The sequence below is a fragment of the Eriocheir sinensis genome, chromosome 2 (assembly GCF_024679095.1).
Source record: "Eriocheir sinensis breed Jianghai 21 chromosome 2, ASM2467909v1, whole genome shotgun sequence".
Lineage (NCBI taxonomy): Eukaryota > Metazoa > Arthropoda > Malacostraca > Decapoda > Varunidae > Eriocheir > Eriocheir sinensis.
The window spans coordinates 5,838,475-5,851,337 of record NC_066510.1 but is presented as its reverse complement, the minus strand read 5'-3'; the positions used below and the strand labels follow the sequence as shown (position 1 = coordinate 5,851,337).

Here is a 12,863-nt window from a genome sequence, read left to right as displayed (position 1 = left end):
ATGTGCCATATACAGTATAGGCATAGGGCCGAGACACAAAATAAGCCCAACACACTTTTGATGCATTCTGATCAACCGTATAGTTGTTGACAACACTGTCATGCTGATGGATGGGTTCAAATAGAACAAAAAGTGGAAGAGGCAAGGTTGACATGACGAAAACAAAATATTTATTGAAAGTAGAATGTGCATGGATTGATTGATGTGCATTGGATGTGATAGTGAGAGAACCTGTTGTTAGCGAGTACTGGAGTGAGAGAACCTGTTCTTCAAAAATTTGAATCCCACCACTGCTTATATGCCACAAAATACAGTAAGTATGAATATATGTCTCATGTAAAAAACATGTCTGAAAAAAGTCTTGTTATCATCAGATATGTTGCATTCCCTGTCTCCAACCTGCAGCATGAGTCCTTCTTCCTCAGTGGAGCCACAGCCACAATTGATAATCTCTGCCGAAGGCTCAGATGTCGGCACGCTCTCTGTCCCCTCCACCCAAGCATCTCCCGTGTCCTCCTCAGCGTCAATACTTGGGGCCTCACCTGAGAAAAAACAAAATACATCAAATATTCTCTCAACAAGAATACAGAATTTTCCGCCATTGCACGTTTATGGACAAGTTAAAAAATCTCTTAATAATGGGTGAAAACAGTATATGACTATACAGTAGAATCGTCATTTTGGCATTGGTACTGTAAAGCGTCACCAAAACTGAAATTTTCAAACTTTGCCATACATGATAAAGAGTATAGCTTGTTCGGAGACCACACCATTCTTTCTTACTGACTGATGTCAAAAAGATCAAAATCAAGAACTTTCATAAGGTGATCTTTTGTATATAAATAAAGTGAGGCCACATGTCTAGCATTAAGAAGAAGAGACTGAAGAAATCTCACTAGTTCTGAAACCGTTAGTTTGGGAGAAAAGTTTCAAATAATAAAGAATAAAAACAGACTGGAACTTTTCAGAAAGTGACATTTTTAATTCTATTTCACCTGCTTTTAATAACTAAATACAGTACCCTCTCGAGTTTCGCGCTATCCGAGTTTCGCGATCCACGAGTTTCGCGGTTAGTCCTAAATTTTTACCATCCCGACTTTCGCGCTGCTTTGACACGTACGGGTCACGTCTACTTATCATCGGCGTCACGCACGCTACCTTTAAAGGTAGTACAGGTAACTCTTGATTTACGTGAGCATTGTGTCCTTGAAGAGGTCGCGTAAATCAAAAACAATGTAAATCAAACAAGAGGTATGTTTCTGTCGAAAAATAAATATTCACTTCATTCAGTGGAGAGAGAGAAAGAGAGAGAGAGAGAGAGAATATCCATATCACCGAGATATCCACTCAGGCACTCAGTCTCAGCCTCACTCATGTGAGGAAGAAATGAGGGACACCATGAGCGACTGGCTTGTATTGGTACCGGTACCGAACAGTCTGGTACCGGTACCGTACCATATAGCTGGTGCTATTAGAACCAGTACTGGTACCAGTACCTGCCCTCCCCCATTGTTGAGTAGCGTGGCAGTGTAGGTACTGTATTGTTGTTCGAGTGGCGCGCGGGAAGAACTGAGCTCAGCTGTGTGGCCGCGGCGGTGTGAGACCAGTTGCGTGAGACATATGGTGGCCACTCCATAAAATATCGCATATAAGTGACAAAAGCATGTAAATTAAACATTTATTTGGATTTTGGACCCAGCGTTATTTCAAAAATGCGTAAACCAAAATCATGTAAATCGAGAGTTACCTGTATCACACAGGGCGTTTTCCTCCAAACATTGTGGCTATGGCAAGAGAGAGAGAGAGAGAGAGAGAGAGAGAGAGAGAGAGAGAGAGAGAGAGAGAGAGAGAGAGAGAGAGAGAGAGAGAGAGAGAGAGAGAGAGAGAGAGAGAGAGAGAGAGAGAGAGAGAGAGAGAGAGAGAGAGAGAGAGACCGGGTGCTTGCCAGCGATAGCGTCATGGACTAGTCCTGGCGTGTTTTCAGGAAGCCAATGTGAAGCTTCATCTGTGGCTTCTAAAAGCGACCCGTTCTTTCTGTTTTTCTTCCTTTTCCAGGTATGTATTTGAAATAACAAAGAGGAGTAAGAGGAAAACTGAGGAAATGAGGCAGCATGAGCCAATTATAATAGCGCCACTATGAAAGCGATTTACCTATAGCCGCCCAGCGGGCTGGGGCGACCATCGAGCAGATGGATAGTTTACCAGCGCCATAACACATCCCCAAAAAATAAAAATATAAAAATCCATGGGTGAACAGATAAGTGCTTTTCAGTGTTTTCAATACCAGTTTCACGATCCTCGGGGTTGCCCTTCTTACCGAACGAAGCGGCGAAACACTAGGAAGAATTACTATGAACATTTATAAACTGAAGTACTAACAGGCAAACATAAAACCTTGCCCAAAATGCTTTGAATGTTCTTTCTATTCAATAAAGGGTAGAAGTTTGGAGTGCATCCAGCAGCTTGTCAGGTGCACCCCTCTGTCACAACATCACTGACCTCTTGCAGAAGCACCCAACCACACACAAAACAAAAAAGAAGGGCTAGAATATTTCCTCCTTTGTAGAGGGTGCCATAGGCTGCCACCATCCATCGGTGACGACAGGCTTTCCCAAATGCAGATATCAAGGAAGCCTGCATACTGACCAGGCACCCATCAATGCCAGACGTGCTGGTACCTCGAGATTCACGCACTTTCCTCAAAAGGTGAAGATAACGCTAAACTCAAGACTGGCTTGGGGTATTAGCTTACTGATAAAGTGCTTATTCAGCCAGCAGAAGATGACTTTTCCATTTTACTCCTGTTGGCTTAAAATACATACCTTGGGAGAAAAAGGAAGAAAAATGGGATGAAGAACAGTTGTTTTGAAGCTGCAGCTGAAGGCAGCTGTGATTTTCTGTGAATCAATGATGTCATTGACAACTCGCAATCGGTAACCTCTCCACCTTTGTATCAGCAATGTGAAAGCGTCCCGTGTGACACCAGATTACGGACAACCAACAACTCACTCCCGGATGGGCGCACGGGCGTTGCCAGTAGCCACAACAGTTAGAGGAAAACGGCCAGTGCGACACTGCCCTAAGGCAACGAGGCCACTGACCGGGTTAGCACCGGCGATGACGTCATCGGACTCCTAGCGAATCACAAGCGTGTTTTCAGGAAGCCAATCGTAAGGCTTCATCTGTGGCTTTAAAACGACCCGTTCTCTTTTCCTGTTTTCTTCCTTTTTCCAAGGTATGTATTTTGAAATAACAAGGGAGTAAAGGAGGAAAACAAGGGAGCTCTGGGGGCAGCATGAGCCAATTATAATAGCGCCACTATAAACAGTTGCCTGCGCCATGACGGGCTCGGGGCCGACCATCAGGCACAGATGGATAGTTTACCGGCGCCATAGCCCACATGTGAAAATAAAAAAATAAAAAATAAAATCTCCATGGGTCGGAACAGATAAGTGCTTTTTCAGTGTTTTCAATACCTCGAGTTTCACGATCCTCGAGTTTAGCGCTATACCTTCGGAACGAAGCGAGCGCGAAACTCGAGAGGGTACTGTAGACATTTATTTATAAACACAAGTACTAACAGGCAAAGGCAACAAAACCTTGCCAAAATGCTTTGAATGTTCTTTCTATTCAATAAAGAAGGTAGAAGTTTGGAGTGCATCAGCTTGTCAGAGTGCACCCCTCTGTCACCAACATCACTGACCTCTTGCAGAAGGCACCACCCCAGCCACACCCAAAACAAAAAGAAGGGCTAGGGGGCTCTTCCTCCTTTGTGGGGGTGCCATAGGCTTTGCCCTGCATCCATCAGTGACGACAGGCTTCCCAAATGCAGATGCATCAAGGAAGCCTGCCGCACGGCCAGGCACCCCATCAATACCAGACTGATATATACAGTACCCTCCCGAGATTCACACTTGCTTTCCTCCAAAGGTAGAGATAACGCTAAACTCAAGGACTGAAAACTTGGGGTATTGAAAACACTGATAAAGTGCTTATTTATTCCAGCCCTTGGAGAAGATGACTTTTTTCCCATTTTACTCCCTTGTTGGCTTAAAATACATACCTTGGGAAAAGGAAGAAAATGGGATGAGAGAACAAGTTGTTTTGAAGCTGCAGCTGAAGGCAGCTGTGATTTTCTGTGAATCCAATGATGTCATTGACAGCACTCACCCAATCAGTGGCCTCTCTACCTTTGCGCGCCTCTGACAATGACGAAACGAAAGCTTTGTGATTCTGAAGTTAACATTGATAGTTAAATCAATAGTTCGCAGTCTTAACCACCGGCCATTAGCGCGCATTTCTGTGAATCCCACCCCAGGGGCAGGATTCACAAAGCATTTAGTTCGTAGTTTTGGGTGTCAACAACAAAGTGCGAGGATGATTGACATCTGTGAACACCGTCAGAACGGTCACCCAACTGAGGGAGTCTAAGGCCGGGTTCCCACTATCCCATTTTGACGGTGGCCGTCAATGTTAATGATGTCAAAATGATGTGACAGAAATGGCGGCCGCTTGGTATGGAGGAGATGGGGTCCGTCATGCTGTTTGTTGACAAACAAACCATGGACGACAGCGACTTCTTGATTGCTACCTTTGTACTTGCTACTGGGTCAGAAGGCAGGCCAGCTAGGAGGAGGCAAAGATTCTGGCCATGCTAACCATTATATCAAGCCTTAAAATTATTAATAAATGCTAAAGATCATTACATGTGGAATGGAAGGACAACCACACTCACAGACAACGCAACACACACTCTACAAGGGAGCTGTGGGAAAACCCAGTTAAAGACAGGCTCTGGTCTGCTCAGGCAGACAGCTGATGAACAACTAAAACAACAACTGATTGAATTCTTAATCATCTGCCTGCCTGTTGAAGCTACTCCCTGTTTACAATATCATTTTGGTATGGGAGACTGCCATGTGAAGAAGTGAAATAATTCACAAATGACCCTGGGATGTTCTCTGCAGCAGAAGAATGCACATATTTGCCCCATATCTCACCGCCACACCTGTGGGTCTGTTTACACCTGGGTGTGGTGGTGTACGCTGGTGCCACACTTCCAGTTCTCAACGAAAATTATTAATCACCACACGTAATAGATGTACATCATGCAAACATATCTAAATTATTATTATATTGAAATTTATCTACATATTATTTTGTATTTAAGTACTTCCATTTCAAATTTTCTTATCTAGAATATTCAGCATCACTGGACAGTCACCACCACCCTGTTGCTGACCAAAAAGTTAACTTAATTTCATCTCTCAACGTTCTACGGTGTTGTCAATGGAGGACGAAACGGTGCCCAGTTCCCACTGTCATCGATTGTATGGGGATATTCATGAGGTCATTTACGTTGACAGCTACCATAAAAACAGAACAGTGGGAACCCAGCCTTAAGCAGCACCCGTGATGCAGACGGTAAGTGGACGTTACCCATACATGTCAAAGCGGCGCGAAACTCGGGGCGATAATGCACGAAAGTCAGGACTAAGTTAGGACTAATGGCAAAACTCAAGGATCGCGAAACTTGGACAGCGCAAAACTCGAGAGGGTACTGTATAGCACTATATATAGTGTATATGGTGAGGGCATTATTAACATGTTCATACAGCATTAATTATAGTAACATGCCTTACCTTCAGCACCTTGGGGTTTCTTAGCTGGTGAAGTCAATGCAGGAGGCTCAGGCGCCTGAGGTTCTCCTGTTAATGATAATCGTAATTAGGTGAATATCCTGAAAAATTCATAAATATGATGAAGGGCAAAATTCTTCATTGACATGTTATCAAAACATTGACTCTAAAAGTACTGTGGTTTGTTAGGACTTGTTCTTAAAGGCAACTAAATTTTGAATAATATGCTGCAGAATATCTAAATATTTTAAAACTTTTGAATTATTTTTTAAACAAGTGGAGAAATAAAATAATTATAATTAAAAGATAAATTGAGAGCTACTCATCATAAGATAAAGAAACTTTCTTAGCTTACATTAAGCAAACCTTTTAGTACTGTAACAAAAGGAAATTATAAATATACAGTAAACCCTCAGTTATCCGGGTGCACCATATCCGACCTCGCCTGTATCCGGGAGTTGTCAAAAATATTTGATTTTTTCCAAAAAAAATCAATCAATAAATAAATTGTTGTGCGCTGCCAAAAGTCACTTAAATTGCCTGCGCAATGCCTCTAAGCTCTGCCCGGGCGGTGTACCACACCCGTAAGGCGCGCCCCAGCTTGCACATTGCAATGATATTGACGTCCTGGTGTGAAGGTTTGCAGGAAAGCTGTGTGCTTCGCAGTACAACTGGCACATAAACATTCTTGCCGAGCGCTGCAGACCATATCGAAGTGATGAGAGTCAAGACATTGCAGGTTTAAATGGCGGGAGTGTCAAAGGACTGTTTAAATGAAACACACAGTGCAAACCCTAGCCTTGATGACTGCCTAAATCCAGACTGGACTAGGTGAATCGGGCTCCATCCCTGTGGAGAAGGTGTGGGTCCGCTAGCACTCCTGCGGGAGTGAGGGCGGATAAGTACCGCCGACATGTGAAAGAAGGATTTTACCTTGCTTAGGGTGAGGCGAGTAAAGGGGCCCACAGGGGTTCGGGAGTCCCGTGGGCCAGCCCGATCTGGAGGTGCGGGCTGACCGTAAATTGTGGTTACTTCTTGTGGCTGGCCTCCCCATGGTCCCGCTGGATGCACTGTGCAGGGGGTACCCGCCCCCCCTGGCTTGCAAGGGCAACACAGTGTAACTAAACAGCCACAGATCACTACGCAAGCAGATGCGCCAGGTTGTCATTGATTCCTTGGTTATCCTCCCCACTCACACTCAGAGTGGGGCGGCCTGGCGTTCTTGCCCAGCGGCTGTGGGCCTTCGGGCTCATTGCTGGGCTTAAAAGGGTAGCGCCCTGGGGTGCCTGCCCGGGCGTCCATATAGAAGCCTGCTTTGAGCACTTGATGCCCGTTGCCGGCCCGGACCACTTCGGGTATCGCTCTGGTATGCCTTCTGGTTGACCCAGGTGGCAAAGCCTGCAGTGCTCATAGCCACGAGGTTGCTAATGCAGCTACACAGCGATAAAGCTGCTGGCGTGCACCTAAGAACAGCACAGAGCATCGGCCTTCCAGTTTTGTAAAACTGGACCCGTAAAAAGTTTCTTGTGGCAGTGCTGGGTCTGCTAGAAAGCCTACGTGGTAAACACGATGGTGCAGACTTGGGCGGTTAAGCTGCTACAAATACCTGGGATTTTCTGGGTTGGGTCCAGGCCCCGCTGCTGTGATTGGCCAGGCAGGGGAACATTAGCTGCTGCCTGTGAACACGGGGCTAGGCACCCCAGCAATGGGTTAGCGGTTGAGGCTGTCGCGCCTAATTGCTGAATCCCAAGTAACAGATCCCCCAAGGTGCAGCAGGACTGCGATAAGCCAGGGAGAGATTGTCACGAGTGCTAACCGTGATGACGCTGCTTGAACCCTTTTCTCAGCACCCAGAGCACGTCAATGAGCGCATTTCACTCCCTGGTGCAGACTGACTTCTACAAAGCCATGGAGCATACCATATTAGAAAGAAATATAATGTAATTACAGTAAAAGTCCAGTAATACGCTGTTCAATAGTTCGGAAATCCCAATGGTTCAAAATGGCTGAGTGGTTTGCGTGCCGGTCCCACGTTTGCTGCTTTCTGGACGATGCGGGTTCGAATCCGTTGCTACCACCTGGGATTTTTCAGTCACCACTGAGTGGCCTAAGACTACCCATATGTTGTCCTGAAGACCACTTATTAACCCGTACTCTAGAGGAACTGTCCAAGTGAGTAAAAAATGAGCTCCGGGGGGCATCATGAGCCAAGAATAGACGGCACCACTACAAACACTTGCCTACACCAAAACAGGCTTGGGCCAACCACCAGCCCCACCAAGAAAGCCTACCAGTGCTATACAGCAGAACTTACATCATCTTTTTTATTATCATTCTACACTGTAATTCCTGTTGTAATATTTTAGTACATTTTTAAGACATAAGGAAGTGCAAGTGTGGTGTTATTTTATATGGAGTACTGGTAAGTACTACTGTTATACATTGTTACATTACATTGTTACATTATTACTGTTATACATTGTTACTGTGATACAGTGAAAAGAGTTGCCTTTGTTGGTGAAGAAGCAATCACCACTTTGTTTACATTTGCAGAGATGCTTGTGGTTTAACCTAAAGGCCACTGCTAAATAAGTGTGAAGAATGAATGAGAATAGCAAATGTAATGAATAAAGGTGAAGAGTCTGTCTTGCTAACGTCTGCTATATAAAAGAACTTTATTATTTGTCACAATTGTTTCCCCTATTATGCCTCAGAAATATTAGGCTATCAGCAGATCTGAGTGCGGTGTATTCCAGCGAGACACTCAATATTTTTTCATTATATTTATTCTTCAGTTATTCTCTTTATTTATTCTTTACGTTCACTTTTTGTATGTTTATTTTTCATATTTATCCTTCATAGTCCTGCGCTCAGCTGATTCAGTGTTTGCATGTGGTAAACGAATCAGGCGCCTTCGTCTTGCTGTGTTTGTCACCAGGCTGGGGGTCACCGATACCATGAAAACAACCACTGTGAAAGCGGGTCAGTGTGTTGGTAATGCCTGTTAGCAGGTTGGCAAGGCTTTTGGTTAGGGAGAATGCCCGACAACTGTGATATTGGCCCTAAATGAACACGAACAGAGGTAGCAAACAGGAATGAGAAGCCAACAACAGGCCTTGATCACACAGTACTTCAGTAACTGTGACAAGCTTGACACACCACCTGCTGTTGTTGTTGCTGAAAAAGATGATCTGTTTGAGCATGATGATGTAGCCCCTGAGGATTTGGGCAGCAACTTTGAAGGCTTCACACTGGCGGACCTTGCACCAGAGTGAGGCAAGGAAATGTTAATGATTTTCTTTCTATATTTTTTTCCTTTTTACTTCTTAATAAAGTCTGTATCCCAGTTTTTTGTCTTTACAAGAGCATTCTACACTGAAATTACAACACAATGAATAATTTAAAGGTATGCATTGAGATAACAGGGAGTAAAGTGGGAAAAAAGTCTACTTCTCCACGTGCCAGAACAAATAAGCAATTTTTCAGTGTTTTCAATACCCCGAGTTTTGCGATCTTCGAGTTTAGCTCTGTACCTTGGGAAGAGAGCAAGCACTAAATTGGGGAGGGTACTGTGTATATTTTTTTATTATCTAATATAAAAGAAACAGTGAAGACAAAAGGAATATAATGCTAAGATTTTTTTGTTCTGCATGTAATGAGAGAGAGAGAGAGAAAAAAAAACTTAATTTCCATTACCATTTTCAATGCCAGAATTTTCTTTCAAATTTAATGTAAAAAATATAAAAATATATTTCATATATAGAATAATAGAAGTCTATCATACAAACAAAACTGCTTTGTGCATCAATGTTTTAGACAAAATGAAACAGACTGATTAAGGTTATCAAGCAAGTAATTATTGCAGATGGCCTACCATTAGCTGGAGAAACACTAGCTTTAGAGGAGGGTAATCCTTTGCGTTTGCTGTATCTGTATTTGGTGACTGTCTTAGTGTCTTGCAGATCATCCTCACTAAGGCTTTCTGAGGGAACTGTTGAATAGGAAATGATGTTGTACAAAAGTCTATGATTACACCATTATAGATGATGTCTTAGCAAGAAAAAACTGTCAAGTGATAAGTGGAGATGTTAGCACAGTACAACACATTATATTGTCTCTGCACAATTAGAAGGATGCAAAGAAGAGCAGGTCAGAGTTATGTATTGAAATAAACATTACTTAAGAGCTAATATTATTAGTGTAGGTTTTTAAAGAGCACAATAACTTTAAAATATTTGACTTTTTATATATAACACAGAACCAAACAAGTGGGTAATATATTAAAGCTCGATCTGCGGGCCAAGTTTGAATCCTGGCCCGAGCAGTCAGCTGTTCATCCTCTCTCTCTGGCTGGTTCATAAGTGGGTACCTGGGAAACCTGGGTAAGGTAAATTGTGGGAACCCGTATGCCACACTGGTCTTGTACCCCGGGTTGACAGGTTCTTGCCCAGCACAGACTCAGGGCCAATGCAACAGATGAGTAGCCCAGTACGATAGCGTGGGCCCCAAACTTTACCGTTTCAACAACAAAACTTCAAACACTGGCAGGTTTATGAATGTACAAAATGTTTATGAATGTACAAAATGTTTATGAATGTACAAAATGTTTATGAATGTACAAAATATTTATGAATGTACAAAATATTTATGAATGTACAAAATGTTTATGAATGTACAAAATATTTATGAATGTACAAAATGTTTATGAATGTACAAAATGTTTATGAATGTACAAAATGTTTATGAATGTAAAAAGTGTTTATGAATGTACAAAATGACCCCCCACATATACGCCATGTGTCTAACCTCTGCTTTCTCCCTTTGGAATACATATATTGGGGCTTGATTCTATATTTGACATTCACTAACATCAGATGAAGAGGGATGGAAAATGTTGGGAAATGGCTTTGTCCAGCTGAGGACTAATGATGACTGAAGACGATGACTGTTAGAGCTGGCAGGCACGAGTATTTCAACCACCACAGCTTTTGATTTCTTTTCCTTTTAAGAGGGACAATGTTTGGTTTCTTCCACAGATCAACCAGTTTATTTCATGGGTTCTATAAACAGTGACTTATTCAATTCCTCACTACTGTAGAATTTTAACACAGACAGCTACCATTTCAGCATCACTGACACTTAGTCTGGAAAGTCTGACTTGTAACTGGACATAAATTTCAAGACTGATTTAACTAACCTTTATAATGCCCAGGCAATCAAACAGTTGAGGATGATAAAATAAATAATATCTGTAGTTCACTTAGTACTCTTGATAGGGACATTCCATATAGTGTTGCAAGCTAATGGAATAATAGGGGCTTAAGCTGGGATGACATCTCAGCATTGTATCTTGTATCTTCACATGAATGAGTAGCTTTCTTCAACAAGGATGTTATTAATCTCTCACAAACTGAGTGGAGCATCTAATTGTAAGTGCCTACAGTCTTCAAGGTTGAGTTTCGTGCATGCGTAGGTATTAACGTTTCCTGAGACTGACATGGAGAGTAACATGCTGCCACACACAACACCTCAGCCTGCCACACCACTACACAAACCACCATATCACTACCTTGCTGATAGTACTGAAGGAATGGTCTGGCGGTTTGTGGCAGCGTGGTAGCAGGGGTGTGTAGGGGTGTGGCAGCAGTGGTGGTGTGTGGCACCATCACAATAGTATAGTGATATGTAGCACTGAGTTAGGGGCATGGTGGTGGGTGTAACAGTAGAGGTAGTGGTGTGCTGGTATGTGTACAAGTGTGTGTGGCAGCAAGGTGGTGTGTTTAGTTGTAAGGTAGTAGTGCAGTGGTGTGTAACAATGTCAGGTGTGATAGTTTGTGTAGCAGCAGGTTTCTCTTCATGCCAGTTTCTTAATCAATCTCATTTACTTTGTCAGCTGATGAGGAGAGGCAGACCAATGAGGAGACACAGGCAGCTTCACCCAAGCAGTTCAGAATCTTTGGGATCATAACTAACGGGGGAGCGGGGGCGTATCGCATCATTTCACTCACTCGTTGCCTCTACCACCAACCGTTCCCCCGAGCAAGCCCCCAGGCATCTACCCTTTCCATTTCAGGCTCCTCCTCGCAGGAGTGAGTGCCCCATTGGTCTCCTCCAGTCAGAATTGTCTCATACAGCAACAACCCTATGAACAGGATAGACGTCTGGAAAACGTACTACATGTCCATATAGCTAGAGCTGGCGTTCACAGACTAAGCTGATAACAAACCTTGATTCACAAAGAAATCGCTGATTCGATATGCAGTCATGTATAAGCGTTACCCAATGATCTTGTGAAAGCACTTGGTACCAAAGGCAAGAAACTCCTCAAAGTCACTTTTCAGTATTCATGTCTCACAGCCATACAGTAAGAGAGGGAGTAAAAATGATTTAAAGATTCAAATCTCGGTCCGTCTGCATAGATATCAACAATGCCATACACAGTGTTGGCAGTAACAGTTGCAACCTACCATTGAGAAACATGATAAAGGGGTTGCAACTCCACAACTGCTACCACTGACACTGTACTTGTGTTGGGCAAGTCCATAATACCTTGGGCCAGGCCAATCCGTTGAGTGACTTCCTGGCAAGACACTGTTATGTACTGCAGTTCCAAGGTACGGGAACCTTTTGGTGACATCAGTGACCTAACCACATGCATGAACAGACAGAACTGTGTCATCCAGCAAGCCTAAAAATGACTGGACCTTGGTTCTGGCCCAGGAGACCTCCAGCCCCAGTACCTTTGCCTCCTCATGGAACACTTCATGAGCCATCGCCAGGACCTCCAGTGATTCCACACAAAGTACAGCATCATCAGCAAAAACAAGTTCTGAGACCTTGATATTGCCAACAGATGCTCCACAATAACTTTGATCAAAAACTTTGCCTAATAACTAGTCAATGCAAGTGTTGAAAAGGGATGGAGCAAGGATGCACCCCTGCCTCACTCCTGAATTAACAGGTAAGAGGCTAAAAATGCCCTCCCCACACTTCACAGCACTCTCACTCCCAAGTCATCATGTCAACAGTCCTTACATGAATCCCACAGATTTGTAGAATGTCCCAGAGGGCCTCACAATGCACTGAGTTCAAATGCCTTCTTGAGGATGATATGGGTTGTGAGTAGCTCATGTTGAAACTCAAGCTGGCTTTCGTTGGCATTCCACAGGGATGCAAAGTGCTAGGATCTGGTCAAGTATTGTCTTACCAGGCGTGAACCCAGAT

General features: G+C 43.4%; 1 protein-coding gene across 7 annotated transcripts in view; it reads right to left on the bottom strand.

The window, feature by feature from the left end:
• The window catches only part of LOC126998812 (uncharacterized), a 140,873-nt gene that overhangs the window by 42,775 nt on the left and 85,235 nt on the right, over nt 1-12,863 (bottom strand). For 6 of the 7 annotated variants that reach the window (XM_050860940.1, XM_050860941.1, XM_050860906.1 and 3 more), the window contains 3 exons: nt 9,514-9,630; nt 5,643-5,708; nt 400-542 (listed from right to left, as the gene is read on the bottom strand). In XM_050860940.1, the coding sequence (XP_050716897.1) occupies nt 400-542; nt 5,643-5,708; nt 9,514-9,630 (326 nt within the window). The remainder of the gene's footprint in view (nt 1-399; nt 543-5,642; nt 5,709-9,513; nt 9,631-12,863) is intronic. The other variant, XM_050860949.1, reaches the window with a different exon arrangement.